This window comes from Schistocerca gregaria, chromosome 1 (genome assembly GCF_023897955.1).
Source record: "Schistocerca gregaria isolate iqSchGreg1 chromosome 1, iqSchGreg1.2, whole genome shotgun sequence".
NCBI classification, from domain to species: Eukaryota; Metazoa; Arthropoda; class Insecta; order Orthoptera; family Acrididae; genus Schistocerca; species Schistocerca gregaria.
In genome coordinates, this window is record NC_064920.1 from 408,667,279 (window position 1) to 408,690,289 (window position 23,011).

Below are 23,011 nucleotides of genomic sequence, written 5' to 3' on the forward strand. Positions count from 1 at the left end.
AGTCCCCTAGACCTTAGAACTACTTAAACCTAAGAACATCACACACATCCACGCCCGAGGCAGGATTCGCGCGGTTCCGGACGGTAGCGCCTAGAACCGCTCGGCCGCCACGCAAGCAATCTCTTTCGCAAACAAAATAGTTTTCCAGTACCATATAAATAAACCAAAACTGCAGTTTATTCTGTTTACATCAAACACTATGCAAATCGATCCACTTCGTATCTCCACATGCTATTGATCCCAGGCATTTCAATGATTTGGCTGGCTGCAGCTGCGACTCAAACTCTACAATCAAAAGATACTGGAGTGTTATCTTTTGTCAATTGCGTAAGTTCACATTTTACTACATAAAGCGCCGTTGTTTAGACAGCAAATGTGGTCATACCGTAAAATTCATTATGAAAATTGAGCGCTTTATGGATATAATTCCTGGATTCAACGCAATGCGTTGCATGGGTCTAGAGTGGAATGGCGGGCGGGCGGGCGGGCGGGCTTTCAGAATCGCACATACCACGCGAGCCAGGACCATAACAAAGTCCCTGACAAAAATAAATTTTACGTGATCACAAAATCATAACCTTAAAATTTTCTTTTACAATATGGTAGACCTACAGACCATTTACTGTGAGAGTCCACAATTTCACATATATACAACACAGAACAAGAAAAAGTAGAAAGAAATGTAGCCCTCATAGCTCTTTCGAGTACCTGGCGTACATTCACGGCAGCTCTGCATGAACTGCGGGGTAAGACAGTTGCGGAACCTAACGTGCTGCACCGTCCGAGGACAAGGACTAAAAACAGAACAGTCCGTATATTTCTGCTACCGTGTACTTTAATTATCTAGAGAACACTGAAGCCTCACATTTCATCTCTACACTGTCAGCGCATCGGAAATAAAAATGATATTTAAATAAGGAAGGATGTGCAACCAACAAACAGTTCACGGTAAATGGAACACGCAGACACAAAACAAATACGGCTATTACCTCACTTTTCAATGAAGAAGCACGCAAAGTGTTACCTTGCGGGAAGACGTAGAAGATACTAGTAAAAGAATCATCAACCGAGAGTCTGATACATATGCGATGCAGCGGCACATATAGGTTGAACAACAATCTATTTCGATTCTGGCGTAAAGAAATTATAAATACCTTATCAGGGAACCGGTGAAGCATCTGCTACCTGCAGAGGACTCAGCATAGTTTACAATTCTGCCTTGCCCATACAGAACACGAAGTATAGGTTTAAACATCGATCGTTATTGTGAAATCATCCAATTCCTCATTCAGGCCACAGGCGCTTCGAAGTAGAACATTACGCTGCCCATGGGGATAGAAAGTGAAAGATGTTAAAAGGAAGAGGCTCCCTCACATGCTCTGCGGTTAACAGCTGCATGACCCGGTCAGCCCACATTAACTCGTTTCTACTAACGCTATCTGCAAATTGGCACGAATTGCCTTCTCGCAAGCAATTTTCTGCCCGCGCGTTTCACTGGAACTCGCTTGTGCAGCTGCCAAATGTAATATCGAAAGCACGCCTATTTCGTTAGACAGTGTTCATTGTCTTCCTGCAAAACAAGGAACAGAAAATGGCAGTGTGTTGGAATAAAAAGTGATACTATCAACAGAAGTTCGCTACACAAAACATGTATAGCTTCTCCCAACATTTCCCAAATTATTTCATAATGTTTACGTAATGGTGCAACCAAATATATAAAATGTGCATCTAAATAGAACAGAAACCTTGGAAAAGAGAATATTAAAGTTGGAAGGACGAAACTGAAGGCCTACTAACAGCGCTGTCTTTTTAACCAAGTCGAGAGATACCTACCTATGGTCGGTACAGAGAGCATCGCTATGTGTGTGTAAATTACATATATGTTAACAGGATTCGTATGCTCTCGTGCCGTGCAGTCTCTCACAAGTGTGAAGCGAAGCGAGTGTCGCTATTTCTGCGTGTAAATTGCACATATTAACAGGATTCGTACACTATCATGTCGTGCAGTTTTTCGAAAGTGTATCATTGTCACGCAAAGCCACATTTCACATAGTAGTTATTATACACTGGGGAAATCTGCACCAGAGGTGAACAGCTCTGAAGGGACAGAGAGACTGATTTTAACCGCGGCATTCACCTCACAGGTGAGGGAGAATGCCGTTATAATAATATATCCCTTCAATCCAAAACCAAATCAAAAAAGTACAACAAAAAGATCGCATAAGACGAAATATTTAAAATCTCCTTTCACGCCATCAATGAGTAAATCGAACCAAAACAACAACTAAAGCAAGGACTGGAAAGAGTGTAAGCTCTGTCACCAATCAACTCTCCCCCATCCATGAGTGGAAATAAGCAGGCCGTTATCCTAATGAGATCATGCAACTCCCACCTCCAATTTTCCACATTCAACGTTCAGGTCAGATACTACCGCCAGCCACGATCCCTCTTCCCAAAAGGTAGCACAGTCAGTGAGCATGAAGCGATGATTTTCCTTGGAACGAAGAAAACTTTAAAATCGACAGGAGGACGTGACTCGTTTGCTGAAATTACAATCAATGTTGAAGTTGTTTTTGTGAGTCGAAGAGTCCATTGCTCCCATACACATCGGTACACAATGAGGAACTACAGCCAGAGCCGTAGTTACTTTTGCAACTAGAGAAATGACATGACGCAGCAGTCTGTATGAAGCCAGCGCCCGTATGTGAGACCGCCGGTCGTTGTCCCAGTTTCTTACCGCAGTCTTTGTTACTATCGATCGCTGTTCTGCGTAATAGCGGCTCAGACTCGACAGTCGGCACGAATTGCAGCGACACGCGAAACATCTACTGATCCGCATAAGAGTACTTCAACCGAAATGCTAGTCGTGAAAAGGGAATTCCTCAACAGTATCCAAGCCCGTGATACATTAAGCACTTGGCAATGTGTGTTTTGTTTTAATTTTTTTACTAAAAAGGGTGACAATGAAGTAACAGTCATAAACAGGAAGTACATATATTGACTATTTGCCCATATGACCACCAAGCAGGCAGAGAGACTTCTCGTGACTGTGTACCAGCTATCCTCCTCTGCAGAAAGACGGCTCCTCGAAGAATCCACCAGAAAGGCGTTGTGTATCACGGGAATTCACTTTCTTCAAGTTCCCAGTATCCACGTTTGATTACAATCAAGAAATTACCACGAGACTACAGTTACGGCAGTTCAGATGCATGTAGAGCAGTAAGGGGTCGCTCACCATTAGCGAATTACACAGCCAGGAGCGAAAATGTAGCCTATATAGTCTCTGTCTGATAACGTACAGACGCATTCGGAGCACAAAGTCGTTGCCAGGTACAAAAATAAACGTGGCTACGTAGTGAAGACTTTCCAAAGATACTCAGGCTAAGTGGTGTGAACGACGATGGGCGACCGATTGCTGCTGCATCAACTGAATGACTACTCCAACTATTCACAGCTGAAGTGACGGATCACTTTATCTACCATCTGGTTTACCACTAAGCGAATTTCAGCTTTTCGGAGGTGAAGTAGTTGGACGGAAAACACGACTTCCCAAACAATAAAATTGCAGAGGGCACCGTGAGGGCATGGTTCGCCAGAAAGGAGCACTATGTTACGAAGATATGAAAACCTAGGTCAGCGTTAAGGTAAATGCGTCAACCACCCTGGTGATATTGTTGAAGTCAATACATTCATGAACCCTTTCTGGTATTCACTTTTTCTTTTTTAATTTCCCGTCCTATCGGGAGGCATAATGTTTAGTCCCCATTAATTCTAAAGAATATCCTCCTAGCATGGAGGACAAACTTGCAAAGCTGATTACTGAGGTAAGTTTTAGATACAGTGTACATCTTTATTTGCAAGGCAATGTGAAAAACAAGGGCGTCTGTGAGAAGTTACACTGGCTCTGAAGCAGAATATTGGAGATACCGTCATCAGTAAGGACGGGGGGAAAGTAACAAAGGTTCCTACGGTGCTAAATAAAAACGTCTGAAATTTAGCAAGATGACTTTTGAAAGTGATATTAACAGCAACAGAGTTGTTATCGCTCTAGTCTCCAGGAATATATTCATGAAATTAATAATGAAGAAATTAGATCTCTCGTCGACACAGAGTGCGCTGAAGTTCGTGGAATAAAAAAATCTACAATACTTTAACGTGTGCAGCAGTCCCAAAAGCGGAACTTGTGGCTTCCAGTAAATAAACTGAGAGTTTGTTCGTATCCCCGAGCACGACGTTTCATCTCTCGATGTCAAACATTGTGACTTTTACATGAGTGAACCAGTACCAGCATTTTAAGCTATGGGTAATGGTAAACGGAACTTATTAAAAACAAAAACACACAGAATTAATGTTCCACACTACTACTTATTTGGATTTTGTTGTGAACTGGATTTTGACTTTCTAGACCATCGTCAGACAACTTAGACTGAACAGACAATTCAGACATCCCCCGCGAGCTTCTAGCTGTACAGAGACTGTTATCACCAGAGATATGTAACGTTTAATGATTTTGCATCCACACAGAAAACAAGAAATCGGAATGTTTGTATTTGGCATGAGAACAAAGCAAGAAATAATATGAACATACGTGTATATTGAATATGTCTACTTTCCTCAAAGCATCAATGAAATATTCCACTAATACACGCTACAGATAACAGAATTCTGTAATTAACTTCAACTACGAAAACACGAGCTAATGGTAACCACGGACGGAAAGTCCTTTGACGTAGCCCTGACAGCAAAGTGTGCATTCTTACTCATAGTGCAGCTTCCTAAGTTCGGAAGTCACGATATTAGTTTTTCCAGATGCCGATTCCTCAACTCGCAGATAAACCTCACCTGCTAATCGATAAGGCAGTTCTGACTGACGACCTGTGAATTTTCTAATAGTCAGCAGGAGGACCATGGTCAAGTTTGGCTTTACTTGAAACTGAGCAAGGATAATCGCGCTTTTAGGTATCATACTGAGCTGTGTAGACCGTAAGTCTATTTGTACGAGAAGTAAAAACCACGTTAATAAATCGAACGATAAGCAGAACGAAGACAGACGAGTTGGCAAAGCCAAAGCGACTTCATCCAGCTACCGAGACGCTCTGTTAGCAATCGCTAAACAGTTCAATTAGCTTCCTTGTTGCACCACGAGGATGGGCGACTGTCGACACACTCTGTTCAGGACGTAATTCAAAGTCACTGTAGCAAATTTACCGAAGAAACCGGAATTTTTATGTATAGAGTTCTTGACAGCAGTACATGGGCAACATTTGATAAACACGGAAAGCAACTTCTGGGGTATTTCCCAGGAGACGACTTCCGCTGCTGCAATATCCTCCTCCTACGATAGCTTAGCCGTCTGTTTCGGTCGATGCCTGTCATATGCATTGGTAGATCCTTAACATCATGCGCTAGACAGTGTCTCGTATTGTTCTGCTACTGAACGCTAACAAGAATGATACATTCCTTCACATATTGGTACCACGTTGCATCTGCGACAGTTCGAGAACCGGATCACTCTTATCAGGTACTAAGACGTAACCAGTTGGCAACACAATTAAAAATCAAGGAAACAATCTGTTCACAGCTCTGGAACATTTCTAACATCACTACCTTATGCGTAAACACAAGTAAAGCACCCAAAAAACCGCCTCTCTCAATCATAGATGGATCAACGATTTTAATGCCGAATCCTCAGCACCAGGTAACAAGCTAGTTGTTAGTTCAAAATAATTTCTCCATGGATACAATAAAAATAAATAAAAATCTGCAACTAACCAGCGTGCACATTTGCTGCATGTAATGCCAAATTAAAAGAAGCACCAAGCTACTAAAGGTAGAATCTAGTATTGCCGCTATCCACGAACGTCCTACGATCAGCGTGCTCGGCGGCTAGCACAGAATTACCTTGAGGGCTTCCATCCTCGGGGTGCGGCCTACGTCGAGGGGTGCCCCGGGGCGACCCTTGGAGCGGCGCGCGGCGGCCAGGACGCGGGCCGCGACGCCGCGGTCGGCGTGCGGCAGCGAGAGCGTACTCACCATCTTGAGCGTGTCCTGCGCGCGCAGCAGGTAGAACATGGACTGCAGGTGCTGTTGGATGTCGGAGCTCACGCGCCGGCTGCTAGTGCGCACGCGGTCCGTCGGTGGCAGCACCAGCGCCGCGCCCTTTCCCGCGAAGTAGCACTCGCTCAGGCTGCAACATGCAATTGTGCGAAACCATCAGCGCCCCGATTCTCGATGCTTCTCGTATATTAGGGTGTCTATTAGCCCCGTTTCCCCCGGGACAGTCTTGTTGTTTCCCAAACTCTTCCGCAATCTCCGAAGTTTTTATGCGGCACTCGAGTGTCCCGGTTTTGTGATTCCGCTTGGCTAACGCATTTTAAGCTACCAGATGTTGATTTGCAATTGCGCTAATACATACGTGAGAATGGGCCTCTTGTATACCTCTACAAACTTGGTTTATTTACTGGTAATGTTGTAGTTGGTAGTACCGATTCACGTTTAGTTTCATCACGCCAAAACGAAAGCGTGATTTTAAGAGCAATATAAAAAGTAACTTTACTTTTACCACTAGCAGCGGAGAAACTGTAGTGTTGTTGCGAAAATCAATGTTTTCGGACGTGGTGGGAGGTTTCACATTGGGGATCACGTTAATACGATGAAGCATCACATCAATGGTCAAATGAAAATGCACTTCTTGATAAAATACGTGTAAGTCAAAAGCACAGTGGCAGTGGAGCAGAATAGTTATTGTTAAGTCATTTGATATCATGTGTCTGCATGACGCGTACGAAAACTTTTTCTTTATTAAATTTTGTACGTACAGCTTTTGCGCCCCCCCCCCCCCCCCCCCCTTGCTTCGTTGTCCCTGTTCTTTTATAAACTTTTTTTTTAATAAAAACGAACTGGACACCCTATCGTATACACAAAATGTAGTACCGAACAAGTACAACAGTGGTGTTGGTATTATTATTATTATTATTATTAGTCTTAGTAGTAGTAGTAGTAGTAGTAGTAGCAGCAGCAGCAGCAGCAGCAGCCTAAGGCGTGGCTCTCCGAGCAAATGAAACGATATTTATTTCACTCTCATACGCGTTTCGCTTCTTTTATTCCCGAAGCACCCACAGTGGCCTTTCTGCATGTTTTGCTTATCAAATATACATAATAAACATGCGATGAAGTAGTTCTGAACATGTTCCCATATTACATTAGTACTAGGATCCTATTGCTGTCAGATGTATATATAATATTTATTCTCGATCTGTTTCGGTTAATTAAACCGTCAACTAGAAGAAAAATTATATAAGTTGCCTTAAAAATGCACTTTTCTAATAGAAGGCATTTTCGTACACCACATGTGACAATGACAAGACGTGGGATTCTATGAAATACGCATTTTTGTAGTAACGTTACAATTTTTCTTCCGGTGCATTAGTGGTTTAATTAACCGAAACATGTCAAAAATAAATATTATATACACAGCTGATGGCAAACAAAAAGGTATTGCTTCACACGTTTGCTGCAATGGAACTGTGGTTGGTTGCCCAGAACAATCCATAGTAGCCTGGTCTTGACATTTACGCGCATATTTCATTACATTTATCTCACGTTTCCACTGCCGTGTTTTAAAAACTTATATTTACTCCATGTATCTCACGTCTCTATTTTGGCAACCACGCTAATCGTATATATTATATATAACGACGAACATTTTATTAGATTACGCAGTCAGCTATTTACTTTATACGGCGTTACTGAAATAAGTGAGCTCTTCGACACTAGTAAGTCACAACACTGTTACGTATCTTTGCGCTCGAGGAACCGCAAGGCAAAAATCGAATACTCCTACTCATCAGTAACAAGACAATGAAACACATTCTATTCTTTGTGTGTTACCCAATTATGGATGAGATGTCACCGCAGGCGGTGAATGTGATTGCAGGAGGTTTATTTCAGCTTGTAACGCTTATCCTCCTTTACATGCACTGGGCAGAAACACCACCTAGACTGAACGTATGGAGACGCTTACGGAGAAATGCCGAATTGCAGTCATTAACTACGAACGTCTCTCTCTCTCTCTCTCTCTCTCTCTCTCTCTCTCTCTCTCTCTCTCTCTCTGTGTGTGTGTGGAGGGGGGGGGGGGGAGGATGAGGCAATGAACTTAAGTAGCTCTTTTAGTCAGAAAAAAAAACTGTTTGAATCCTATAGAAACCACAGACGGTACACTTTAACTGGTTACAGCTGAATATATTAATTTTGTACAACACGATTCGAGGATGGATACTCCATCTTCAGGAGGACATCTGATCATCATCTAGGTCTTAGTTCGCCCCAGTGATGTTATTGTGGTGGAATCTGTTTCTTGGACTTTTATTTACGCTAAATCCCATCTGAAATGTTACAGAGGCGAAATTCACTAACTCATGTTTCTTAATTTTATCCTTCATATCACTATAGCACCCATCACAACAACACTAAATCAGGTATTTTTAGTTCTGTAAAAGCACTGAACACAACTGAAATCTTTGAATATGCTAGATGAATACATGTTACAGTTTAAAAACAGAAAAAAAGCTACAATGCGTAAGGCACTTCCAAATTCTGAGACGTACTTTATAGGTAAACATTTTCTTATTGAATAAAAATTCGTATGCAAACTACAGTATGAATTATTATTCAGATTATTCCAGTCTGTAGCTACTTCCTACAAAAATTTTAATTCCTAAACAAGTGTTTCATTAACTCTTTCAATCGTATGGTTTGCGCGATTTTGTAAAGTTTTAATATATTGGCAACCTGGTAGCCTGAGCCCACTTACTGAACAGTGAATTCTGCAAACCAGATGCCACGTGTGATAACGGATGTTTGCCGTGGAGGACAGGCTATGCCAGTTAGCTCCTAACGTTACGTCATGCCATTAATGCCGAAATGGCTCTGTCCCCTGGCGTTATCTGCTGTCATCTTAGGGTGGTCCCGTTATCGTCAATGCCGTCAGAGCAGCTGCACCTACGAATTCCCAAACCTGAACTGGCTATAGAATGAAAGAGCGGAGAATACATAGAAGCAACTAGTCGAAAAACCCGTGGCTGCCAACATATTTTCCTTAAACGATACAAGATATAACAGCGTGTACCTGAGTCCATAAGTAAATGTCGCCAGAACACATTGGATATTAGGTTGGTTACGGCCTAAAAAGTGCAAATTTTGGTGAAGATTTACGTTTAAAAATATACTTTACCCTTCGAAACTGTCATCAAAGAATCACAATGAGTGAAATTCGTACGCAGAATTCAGTATTAACAAATGCTCCTGTGTAAAGAAAGTGGGATATTACCTAGGTTATGACCTAACAGCTGCAATTTTGGTGTAGTTACATGATTTAAAAGTATACGTCACACTTCCTAACATGAGCGAATATCATATGTAAAAATCACTGTTAATTAATAAATGTTAAGAGTGGTATGAGAATCCATTAATTTTATTAGTCACGTCCAACGCACAAATCCAGAGGTGCTTAATTCAATTGTCCTTGAAAAACAATGACAGGCAGAAATTTGAAGTCTTGGATGTTTGATATGCAAAAAGCAATATAAAAGAAACCATCGCAAAAATTCTCTTATATATGCAAGGTCCGAAGAGCACAGAACGCAAATAAATCAAAGATACGACCGATGCAAAGAAATAGTTTTACACATGGAGAAGGTAACCTACGAACATAGCACATATGTTAACGAGGAAATGTCTTTAACGGAACACAGATTGGATCTCCGACAGGAGTTGAATATAATGCTGAAGTTGGGAACAAATCGTGCGCTGGACATTATTATTATTATTATTATTATTATTATTATTATTAGTACTACTACTAGTGATGTGGAAGGGCTACTGCTCGAAACACTACAGGAAAGGTGTGGAAAGAGGGCATTAATTGTTCTCATGTCGGAATCCACATTCCGTGCTCATCGAGAAGTGTTTAATGGTAGTTGTGCAGGGGAATTATGAAGTCGATGAATCACACAAATTGTCACGATATCAGACGCTGCGATGCGGAGTCGCAAGATTTGGAGCTTCTGCGTTAGAGACGGAACATAACAAACGCTGTCCTTGACGTTAACGCTACAAGAAGAAAATCGCAAGGCGCCGAGTCCAGTGAGCGTGGCGGCCACTCGAGTAGCGCCAGGTGAACGGCGGTAGGATGGGTTGTCCAGCGACATGGCGACGTCACATTTTCAGGTACTCTCGTACACTACTGTGCTAACGTCCAGGGGCGTCATCGGGATTAAAGACAGAATCAAGTTGTGGCGTGAGCCACTCTCCGCTCTGACACATCTGGTCGGCCCGAACACTTTGCATCGCATCCTCCCCGAATTTCTCGTGCCACTTCACAGCACTGATGTAACCTGGTGGTGTCTTGCGAAACTTTCCACAGAAAGCTCTTTGCGCACTCAGTACCAACTGGCAAATTCTGCCACACAACATACTTTCTCTCCGTGGTTCGCTGCCATTTTCATTAACTACTGTCCGTGGCTCCCTGTTGCGGTTTTCCAAACTTACTTGTCGGCATCAAGAGAAAAAAAAAACACTTCAAGCGTTTGTCTTTCATATAACTGTAGCATTTGTTATGTTATGTTTACCATTTAACTAACAGATTTCTTAAAGTATTTCACGGACTTTATTTACCCCATATGTGGTTTGTTGAGAACAGTTACCAATGAATTTGCACACGCGTTTCTCTACTGTGGTTCTAATTCGCTTTTCTCATGACAAGTCTGCAGCATGATGCCGACCTCCACCTTCCTTTATAGCTTACGACGAGTGACGCAATTTCTCTACATCGGAAAAAACATAGTAAGCTTGAAAACATTCCTGAGTGAACAAATACCAATTCCAGTCTCAGAGCGCTAATGTGTGACTATTTCAAGTGCAGAAGCAGATTTTTCGATGTCCGGACATATGGGAACAAGGGCATTTGCAGATTCCAGAGATTCGGAGAAATAACGGGTGAACTGAAGGATTTACCTGTTCCGAGGTGATAGGCGCCGTGCCCCTACCCCTGCTCCTGCCCCCTCCCCTTCCACTCACCCCACACTCGGCCGCTGGACGACAACAGTTCCCAGAAAGGACTTTCCTGTCCCGAGGGAATGGTATTTGCTCCCTCCCCCTTCTCCCTCAAGCACAATGTGAACGTCGCACTGGTCGAAATACAAGCCCCTATGCTTGCTTTTCTTCCGACGTTCCTAGTACGATTGTCAGTACGGAAATTGTTACAACGGCCAAGGGCAGCTATTACTCTCATTACACTGGGTACAGGTATCGTGATTTTGTAGGCGTATCTTAAATTTTGAGAATCTAAAGGTGTTTTTTTATGGGTGTCCTTAAGCAAAAAGACCTACCATTACAAGGGGAAGATGTATTCGAAAAATGCAGCAGTATTTTACCTGTCCGAACATCTCTGCGGACTCGAGAATAAACTCACCAGTTATCCCAGATATGAGTGGATAAAAAGGGGAACTTCAAAATAAAGGTTATCATTTTGTTACCGTAATGATTTACCCGAAAATATGAAGAGGTCCTTGCGTTATCAGAGTAGTCAGGCGTGGAGGAACAAACAAGAGCCCGAGCACTGATCTGAAATCGACCTGCTTCAGTATCTCTTAAAAGATGGTAACGGCAGCAGTTTTATTCTGGAAAACAACAGATTAGAAGAGAATAATTTTTTAGTGGAAAGAAAGGGAAAGGAAGCTTATGAAGGTCATCCCATTTTTTGTGGATGGAACTTCTAAGTGATATAGCAAGCACTTTACACAAATCTACTTAGAGGAGCGACTGACGAAACTAACATTCCTCATGTAGTATTCGTCCTGCTCTCTTCTCTAATAAGAAGAGAGACCCCTATGTTCACCTGTTCCTTGTGATTAAACAGGCGTTTCCTCGGTGGTGTCCAAGAGAAGTGAATGATATTTTGTCGTATTTCCCCACGTGAAGTAAGTGGATGTTATTTCTATACGAATTACAGTTTATGGAGGATTTCGGTGTAACTGAGGAGTACCGTCAAAGCAAAGATTTACCAGACTTCACGTCAGCCTGTATGCAGCGCTCGCATTGGTAAACCCAGAGGGCATAAGTAACGATTGGACTGAAATTCACGCGCAGGCTCCTGATAACGAAAGACTCAATATTTTGGCTGCTTTTTGCGTCCGGACTATAGAATAAGGAGATCGCCAACGCAATGTGGAATTGCTACGGAAAAAGGCACCGAACGCCGAATGTTGCAGGGTGGCACAAACAAAATAAATAAATAATAACTCTTGGAATGCTCACCCTAGATTCAATGTGAAATTAAAGCTGAATCTTGAACAGAAGATGAGGAATATGAATGACAAGTTAGAGAGAAATATATAATATTATGAAAATAACGGAAACATTAAATGCTGCTTGAAAGTCATTGGCCACATTCAGAGAGTGTACTAATTTCTATTCGCAAATTGCATATTAAAACGCTATGAGAGTAACTAAGTCCGCGGAATTTCTTGCTTAAAATTATTAACTACACTGAATAAGCATTATCAACATTAGTGTTAAGTTCTGTTAATAAATAAGGTAGGTGTACTGTAGTTGCAGCATAGACATGATGAAGCCGATTCAGGCTGATTTTTAAAAAGCCATGTTTTCTTTCTCTATTTTAGCTAACGATGAAAGCTCTATTTTGTCCTAGACATCATTAATAAATCTGCGTAAGCCACAAGAGATATCAGATTTTACCTGCGAAATTAACATGGGGTGTGTCGTTCCTTTTTTTCATTCGTTCACACTTTCGTTTTCTCCTCTTTTTTACGGTCACGGTTGATAAAATGGCAACAAACTCGTCATCGTTCTTCGACATCTTTCGCTTTACCAAATTAAGCGCCTAACATGCCGTAAACAGTTATATCAGAATTTCAGTATACTGAGTGACTGGCAATATAGTATTGTTAATAAGTACTGAACATGTGAAGGCCCCTAGCCTACTGGCGCTGTCGGGAAAGGTGCAGAGACTACAGCTCGAAAGCAGAGATTTGGGACACCGCCCGCTCGAGGAAGGCATTCCTCCTCCCGAGGGATTGTTGCTCAGACTATCTGGTACAGAGTTCGTCCGAAAATCTAAGGTAAACCTTGCTATCCGGATTTCTCCGGCATTCGTTTTTTGTTCAGGAACAGTTGAAGAACATATTTTGTTGGGACTCATCAGAAAGTGTTAAAACGGACGTGTTTGTGGGTGAAGTTGACGATACCTCCATATACACCCAGCGCCAACTCTGTTTTTTTTGTCTTGTGGCACCTTTGGTCCTCCCAATGTGCGCAGCAGTGGCTGTGCTGTGGTAATCATCATGTTTGTGGAGGTACATGTGTGTTAAGTGGTAGACAATCACACGGTGGTATCTTCTCTCTCTTACTCATCAGTAAATTCTTCCAATGGAAAAAGTCGGGACTGTTACAAAATGTTCTCGAGCTTTTTTAAGAATATTCTCTAATGTTCTAGAGTACAATTCTGAGATGACAAATATCGCACTGATCTGCTTCGGCAAAATCATCTTAACCAGTAAGTTATGCGCCGTGGTAAAGAAATAGAAACAACTCATCGAAAAAGTGTATCCTATTGCAGAGAAGAACTACTTAAACAAAGAATGGTTATCTGAGTGAACGTTTTAGCACCAGAAAATTACGATGTTCAACAAACAAATAAGCGAATACAGACTATGTCAGAGGAAGAAAAAATATTTTGTTGCATTGAAAAAACGATGAACCGAGACAAAACCGTAAATTTCCCAACAGAATTCCCAAATTTGCTCGATGTTTTCAGTATGTCTTCGCAAAAAGAAAAAAAAAAATCTCCACAACACCATAGAAGAAGGGAAATACTAAACGAAACCGAAGAAGGCTAGACAGCATTCACTACACAAATTCAGTTAACCAGCCATGAAACTCCCAGTTCCCGAAAGATTATCGTACAGTGTGGCAATCTATAACTAATATATGCTGGAGATTACATGAACCAGTAATGTTTCGCAGAGTTGTGACTATAATACTATAGACACACATACATTTGATACATTGTTATTGCCACCAACATACAAATGGTCACGAAAGTGTGTAATCTCCAATACGCTTAATTTACAGAATGTCAGACAATGATGTCTGGGTCCCGCTGCCATCTCAAAGTGAGGAATATTTTTTCTGGTCTATTGGTATTCTTGATTAGTATAAATATGAAAGAACGTTCCGTCGACATCGAGGCCGTTAGAGACGGAGCGCTAGTTCAGATGGACAAGGACAGGACGGGAAACCGGCCGTGGAGAGACGCTCTGACAGGGGACAGAGAAGTGAGCTAGACATTTCGACAGAGCCCTGTTACGGCCACTGGCAGTTCAAGGGCAGCCCAGAAATCCCGACGAGCGCGTGGCTGAGGCAGCTCAACGCACAGATGCCCGTACGACGGAACAGTTTGGCGTGCACTGTAGACTAGAAAGAGGAAGAAGAACGATGCCTTCTTTTTGCACTTAAGCCACTGTTGCGACATACAACCAACATTACAAACTGCAGTCATCCCTATATCTGTAATGACGGAAAATTTATAGAACCAAATAATATAAACTGTAAAGACAGGGCAGAGATGCTAAATGAGACACACACACACATATATATATATAATTCACTGCAGTGGGCAGAAACAAAACGTAACTAATTTAAACATTTCGTTAATTTCATATATATAATTAATTTAGACTGACATGTGTAAACTGCATGCATTGCCATGTGTGAACAGCAGGCATAAGCTATGTTTGAATGACCTACAATACCTCTACAGGGCCCGTCGATAAATACGTAAAGCTTTCAGTAAGTAATGCAATATGGTCTTGCTTCTGAACGCAGGTTGGTTTCATTCAGGATTCCAATACGCCATATTACTCCCTACTATTTGGGATTCAAATGGCTCTGAGCACTATGGGACTTAAAATCTGATGTCATCAGTCCCATAGAACTTAGAACTGCTTAAACCTAACTAAGCTAAGGGCATCACACACATTCACGCCCGAGGCAGGATTCCAACCTGCGACCGTAGCGGTCGCGCGGTTCCAGACTGTAGCGCCTAGAACCGCTCGGCCACTACGGCCGGCTCTTTGGGCTTCAAAACCCTATTTTTCAACATAATCTCCATTCAATGCGACGGCTTTACGCCACCTTACGGGGAGGGTCTGTATTCCTGCATGGCCCCACTAACCTCCCCGTCGACGCACTGTTTCTCGCGGTGTGATCCTTCATTGGGTAAAACAGATGGAAGTCGGAAGGTGCGAGATCCGGGCTGTTGGGTGGATGAGGAAGAACAGGCCTCCGAAGTTTTGTGAGCTCCTCTCGCGTGTGCAGCCTTGTTTAAGGCCTTGCGTCGCCATAGGGAAGGAAATGTTTGTTTGCATGACGTCGAATGCTAGTGTTCGCACGTTCCAACATTGCGGAAGTCACAGCTGTGTGTGTGTCCGGCTGGCACGTGGGAGACCGGACTGGTTTGCGCGACCTTACTGCGACGATGACAGATGCATCGTTCAACGATTCCCCGTGCTTTTGTTCACTGCTAGGTAGCCATTCCGCAAGCGCCTATGAATATCTCCGATGCTCTCGTTTTCCGTCAAAAGAAACTCAACGACAGCTTTCTGCTTGGAATGCACCTCCGCTATAGACGCCATTTTGAAAGCTACGTATATCGCCGCCACCAACTTTAAACTATGGGGGCTGAAGCGAGAATATTCTACCAAGTCCTACAATAAATTCCGCATTTTTTCAACGGAAATTAGCCTACAGAAAAAAGAGTTGTACTACTTATTGAACGCCCTTCGTACATCGCAAGAAAAGGTTTTTCTGGCAGGTTTATTAAGTACATAGAAAGAATTTCAATGTATTTATGCAATGCTGTTTACATACACAAGTAATTCAAAGACGACACTGAGGTGGCTCATAACAACATCTCTGGACAATGTTCAGTCATTTGAAAAATCAATGGGCCTCCACTCGAAACTAACTAAAGTTAAACTGTCCCAAGCACGGTGATAGATTGGCATAGCACAGTTCTTTATTAGATCTACTGGAGGTGGTGTATTCCTGCTTCCTGCCTTTGAGATGACTTGGTCAGGCAGTTAAAGGGGGACCTAAAGCTTAATATCGTCTCTCAACAACGCTGCAAGTCAACAATTTTCACATTAACAAGTCATTGCCGGAAATAATAAGTCACGGAAAAGCTATGGGACTGGTTGGGGATCGAACCTTTCATTTCTTAGAGTTGCTGTTTCCCACTAAGCCACCCACAGCTACTGATGCATTTTCTTATAAACAATTATGACGGTTGTACAATAAATTGTCCAACGAAAAAATAGCATTTTTTCCATTAAGTCTGAAGATAGGTTGGCGCAGCTGTCAAAGCTACTCTATGCTGTGCAAGCCCCCTTCCTTTCTACCGAACTATTGCAACCTACATCCGTTTGAACATGCTTTGGTCTCGTTCTATGATCTCTATATGCACACTTACTCCCACTCCAAAACTGACGGTCCCCTGATGCCTCAGGATACGTTCTTTGAACCGAACCCTTCTTTTATTCAAAGTGTGACACAAATTTCCTTTCTCATTCAATACTTCAATAGTCCTTTGATCCACCCATTCAATATTCAGCATTCCTCTGTAATCTCATATACCAAAAGAGTCTATACTTTTCTTGTATAAACTGTTTATCGTCCACATTTCACTCTCGTACAAGGCTACATTCGACAAACATACCATCAGGAATCAATACCGTACACTTAAAATTTTTATTATCAGTTGCCAAAATTACTCCTCTCCCCATTTTTTTCTTCTTCAGAAAGGTTTTTCTTGCTCTTGGCATTCGGCATTATATAACTGTCTACTTTGGCATCATCAGTTAATTTGCTGTCCAGATATCAAATCTCATCCACTATTTTAATGTCTGATTGCCCCAGTCTCAGCTGATTCGTCTACGTTCCATACCTTTCATGGTATTCATTTTAAAGCCGGTCTTCAAGGCGCTACACATTCCATTCAACTGATCTTTCACGTCCTTTGTCGACTCTGAAAGAACAGAAAGACTTCTAAATTAAAAAAGAGGTAATTCGTATTTCTCCGTACTTATAAATATCAGGGAGAATCCCTGCACTGAAAGCTCCATTACTCTGACCAAGCGGTACACTAACTGTTCAAGCTAATATCCTAGCATTTTAGGAACTGTTTTGCACAGGCTCTGCGAGCATAGTGAGTTACGGCTGTCGGACTATATGATGTTGTTGTAGCCGCGGCTGCTGCGGGGTAAACAAGTGGACTATCTTGCGTTTGCGGCGGCCGATAGGCTCACAGCTGTTTCCGGCTTCCGGTGGCCGCTGACCCACTGGCGCCGTCCTGTCACCTGACAGCCTGAGTGGTTGTGGAGGGGGCGGGGGTTGTTAAACGACAATAGCTGTGCACAGCCTCCGGGGTCGGGTACTTATTCAGAATTCTTCCATTCTAGATTTTCCAGCCCTTAACTTCTTTACTGTACAGGGTAAAGAGAACATACTTCCGGAGGCAGATATCAACAGGAAAAGCAGAAATGATAAGGTTCATATCAAATTATGTCCGGAAATGGACGGTGAGTACAAAATGAATCAGTACATGTACCTTACGAGGTGTAGCCACGAAGTGTTAATTATCGTCTCGAATAAATTAAGTTACTTGCTAATTTTATTTTTGTTTGCAAGCAGATGTCTCCACTCCTGCCACAAATTCCAATTCCACCGAAACAGTACCATAGCACGTCGCAAGAGTAGGAAAAAGAAAATGGTGCACCTCTCTGCCACTGAATCAACGAGATGGACCATTTCCATATCTACATCTACATCTACATCATTACTCTGCAGTTCACAATGAAGTGGCAGACGGTTCATCGAATCACCTTCATTGTTTCTCTACTTAAATCTTTCCATACGAGCTTGAATATCTGTTAGGAGAAAACTGGCGACTGAAATTTCATGAGGAGAACCTCCCGCAGCGATAAACGCCTTTGCTGTAATGATTGCCACCCAATTCCCGCATCACGTGTGGGGCACTGTCTCCCCTATTTCGCGACAGTAAGAACGAGCTGCCCTTCTTTGAACTCTTTCGATGTCTTCCGTCAGCCCAATCTGTTTCGGGTCCCACACCGCACACGAATACTCCAGAAGAAGCCGTTCAAAATTGTAATATAAGCTCTCTCTTTAGTAGATCTGCTGCATTTTCTAAGTGTTCTGCCAATAAATCGCAGTCTTTGGTTTGGTTTCCCCACATTACCTATGCATTCGTTCATTTCTAAGTTATTCGTCATTGTAATCCCTAAGTATTTAGTTGAATTTACAACTTTTAGATTTGTTGGTTTTACCTCGTAACCGAAATTTAGCGGAATCCTTTTAGTACTCATGTGGATGAGTTCGTACTTTTCATTATTTAGTGTAAATTGCCACTTTTCGCACCATACAAATATATTGTCTAAATCGTTTTGCAATGTGTTTTGATCATCTGGTAAGTTTATACCACAGTAAATGACACCACCATCTTCAAACAATATAAGAGGGTTGCTCAGATTATCTCTTAAATCGTTTACGTAGATGAAGAACATCAGAGGGCCAATAACACTTTCTTAGGAAACGCTAGATATCACTCCGTTTAACCAGATGACTTTCCGTCAGTTACTGTGACCTCTCTGACGGCAAATCACGAATCTCGCCGCACAACAGGTTTCAAAAGCCTTCTGGAAATCTGAAAATAAGGAATCTATTTGATACCTCCTGTCGATAGCATTTCTTACTTCTTCAGAATAAAGAGCTAGTTGAATTTCACATGAAAGATATTTACTGAATCCCTGTTGACTGTGTGTCAACAGATCGTTCTCTTCGAGTTATCCCTCAATGTTCGAAGACAGAATATGTTCCCCAATTCCATTGCAAATCGACGTTAGCGATATGGGTCAATAATTCAGAGGATTACTCCTATTTCCTTTCTTCGTATTGGTGTGACTTGTGTAGCTTTATAGTCTTTAGGTGCATTGATTTAAGCTGCTTTGCTACACCGACGATATCTTCTTCTTCTTCTTCTTCTTCTTCGTATTCTGGATCCTATCGCGACGTGTCACGTTACTGTGGCCGTGGGATTTCAATGTGCATCAGGACTGGAGACGTACCTGTAAATGAACATAAAATAACTCTTTGTTATTCGATGTGATTGTTAAGACTTTATGACTATCAATCGTTCATTATGCGTTTCGGGATTTAAATTTATTTAATTAACTCATATTTGTCTATGTAGATGGGGCTTCTGAACAAAACCATTTTCTGTGTTGCAGATTTTATCGTGCACCTAAGTCAAAGGAATGATATGCTTCTCATTCCGGGAACAAACCAAGATGGATATTGTGTACGGTGAAGCACTTGGAACACACGATCTCTACTGCTGCAGAATGTGCTTTTAGCAGTAACACAATTGTCGAGCCTGGTGGTCCAGCGGTAAATCGTGTGCCTGGAAGCCGAAAGGTCACGGGATCGAATCCCAGCCGGTCCTCTCAACGATAGGAGGATTCGCCTGGTTCTGATTCCACAAAAATATCTACGTCTCCTTCCCATGTTGGATAACGGAATTCCCCTAAGTGGCACCTGCACCCGGCCACTGAGCCACGCGCAATTACTATTAACGCGACAAGTAATATGGCTGATGCATGACGGAGCACCAGCTCACTGAAACATGTCAAAAGATCTTCCCTAGGAGATGGATAGGACGAGGAGGCTCTAGCGCCCAGCCATCTCTCTCACCAACCCCGCTGACGTTTCACTTGGCCACCTGTGAAGTGTGATCGCTGAACCTTGCTGATGTCCAGACCCTTGATCATCTTTCCTAGCGTGGAAGAAATTAACAACAAGCAACGAGTAAGAAATAATGGAGAAGAAATAAAAACTTCGAATTTTATCAAGGATATTGTAATTCTGTCTGAGATAACAAAGAACATGGAAAATCAGTTTAATGGAATGAACAATGTCTTGAAAAGGGGTTATAAGGTGTACATCAACGGAAGTAAAACGTAGTTAATGGAATGTAGTCGAATTAAATCAGGCGATGCTCTGGGAATTACATTAGGAAGTCACACCCGGAAAGTAGTAGATAAGGTTTGCTTTATGAGCAGGAAAATAATAGAAAGGCTCTAAAAGGCAGATTGAGAATAGAAATAAAATATTTGCTGAAAAAAAAAGAGATATTTTGACATCTAATATAAACTTAAAAGTATAGACTTCGACTGTATTCAGCCATCCAGGGACATCAGTAACATCCTAAAGAGGATCCTAGAAGAGGGATCGAAACGTAGGGCAGTGAATAAATTTGAAGAGGATTATGATGCAGCCTAAAGAGTAAACGGATTTTACCAGCTATGACAACTGCGGCGAAAATCTGAAGACTCGTGTAACACAATTGGGCAGCACAAGATAGAACGGTTGCGAGGAAAGCCAATACTGTCCAAGATAAGTGTGCATGAAATGTATTTGCAGTTGTGAATATGGACAACTTTCAGCTTTTTAAATTAAGAACTTGTATTTGCAAATAAAGACTCAAACTATCATGAATAAGATGCTCCCTATGAAACCGTCGTAAGAATAGACTATTCTATGTCTATATTAAGCCAGTGCAGTTGTAACTCTTGCTGCATGCACGGTAGATGCTACTTGGAACCAAATAAGTAAATAATAAATTAACTTGAGGTGGAGCGATAAAGACCGATGCCGAAAATTTTCCTGAATGATAGAACGATTCTACATAGTTCTACCTCTAGTGCCGTCAACAATTTTCAGCCTACTCAACATATGATTCAACGTGAAGCAGATATGTAGAATTGACCACAATGAATGAAACTCTACCCCTTCTCCACGTGCAGTACACTGCGCGTTCAATAAAAAAATAATAATAATAAAAAAGAAGAGATTCACAAACTGAAATGACACATCAGACATACAACAAGGATCAGTGATCGCATAGGACCTGGGGTCGAAAACATCACGAGAGGGCGCTATGGTCATGATAGCCCCCGCACATTTCACGAGGCAAGCGATGGCGCATCTACAGGCAACCTTTTTCGGCAGCTGGATTGGTCGGCGGAGGGCCCGTCGCATGAGCACCACGATCAGCCGATCTGCACCCCATCAGTTTTTTTCCTGTGGGTGTTTCTGTATGGCCTTGTGTATGAAACATCTGTTACATCGCAGGAGGACATAGTGCGCAGGATTGTTGCGGCAGCAGGATGTCTTCAATATGTAAGTAGGCTGTTTAGGTTTTTTTTTTATTGGTAACGCCGCCGCCACGTAGCGCTCTGTATGAAAATTACTGGCTGTGCCGTGTGCAGTCTGTGGCTAGTTTGCATTGTTGTCTGCCATTGTAGTGTTGGGCGGCTGGATGTTAACAGCGCGTAGCGTTGCGCAGTTGGAGGTGAGCCGCCAGCGTGGTGGATGTGGGGAGAGAGATGGCGGAGTTTTGAAATTTGTAAGACTGGATGTCATGAACTGCTATACATATTATGACTATTAAGGTAAATATATTGTTTGTTCTCTATTAAAAACTTTCATTTGCTAACTATACCTATCAGTAGTTAGTGCCTTCCGTAGTTTAAATCTTTTATTTAGCTGGCAGTAGTGGTGCTCGCTGCATTGCAGTAGTTCGAGTAACGAAGATTTTTGGTGAGGTAAGTGATTTGTGAAAGGTATAGGTTAACGTTAGTCAGGGCCACTCTCTCGTAGGGATTACTGAAAGTCAGATTGCGGAGAGGAAAAAAAAAAGTGTGTCAGTTTAAGCACAGTCTTGTATAATTTTTCCAAGGGGACGTTTCAGAGAGAGAGCGCCGTTCAATGCAGCGTCGATGTCAGGCGTGTCTGGATGCATCTGGGCGAAACTTCGAGTGTCTCCTGCAGTGGATGTCTATTCATAGCATGTACTCAATAACTGCAACGTCATTCAGTAGCCCAGAATGACCTTTGCGTTCCACGGTTCCTATGTGATTACTGATCCTTGTTGCACGCCCAATGTGCCATGTCAATTTGTAAACCTTTTTTTGAATCACTCTGTAAAACCGAACAATACCACCCTTTCGAATCCGGCACCTAACTAATACACCAATTACGTAACTCACTCTGAGAGATGAGCGTAATAACCGTCTCACACTTAACATTATAGTTCCACTTCGGTCAGTCTCTGAAAACCTGTTGCGGCATTAACGACAGCGATCAATTAATCGTCAAAAAAGGACGGAAGAAGTAAGCCTGCCCGACGACCACGGCACGTGTTGGAGGTCCTTCAGGTTTTTCGGCGGCCAGTGGCCACGAACGCCGGCAGATGGCTGGCCCTGAAAGCCGGCAGACACCTGCGGCCAGTCACGACCCACCCGCTATACCTAATTAGTTCTCCAGCGTGCTTCGTCTGCTTCCAAAGGAACCACCTTACGTTCGAACAGGCAGCTAGTGTAAAAATGACTCAAGCAGCTACACTAGAGAACACAGTGAACAATACCCTACCTCTAATGGCACGAATAATATGCAACTGACAAAGGGCGCCCTCCCTGCCAGTGTAATCTCTCAGTATATCCAGTTTCACCTCGGCCACAATACTTTTTTTTCAGACACCATAAAGAATAAGCTTCGCATACTTGAAGCTCCCAGCAGTCACGGGGTGACCTCGTCACCGTTGAAAAAACGTCCTATGCGTTTTCTCTGTTGAAAACCGTAGATTTAGCAATACTGTGAAAGGTGTGAACATCTTTGCACTCAAAAGACTTCGGCCTACAGATACATTCTTCTTGTCTAGTGCAGTGCCATATGTATCGGTTGTAACAAGCAGTAACACAAAATAAAAAATTAAAAGAAAAACATCTATTTTATTACCTTAGCCAGTTTCCTGTTGCAGTGGAGAGGGGTTTCTGTTCGACCTCAAGATGATGGACCG

At 42.3% G+C, this 23,011-nt stretch overlaps 1 protein-coding gene across 4 annotated transcripts in view; it reads right to left on the bottom strand.

The window, feature by feature from the left end:
- LOC126349520 (protein phosphatase Slingshot) overlaps positions 1–23,011 on the bottom strand; it is a 572,249-nt gene that overhangs the window by 131,326 nt on the left and 417,912 nt on the right. For 2 of the 4 annotated variants that reach the window (XM_050002438.1, XM_050002436.1), the window contains exon 3: positions 5,902–6,187. In XM_050002438.1, the coding sequence (XP_049858395.1) occupies positions 5,902–6,187 (286 nt within the window). The remainder of the gene's footprint in view (positions 1–5,901; positions 6,188–23,011) is intronic. The other 2 variants (XM_050002440.1, XM_050002439.1) reach the window with 1 other exon arrangement.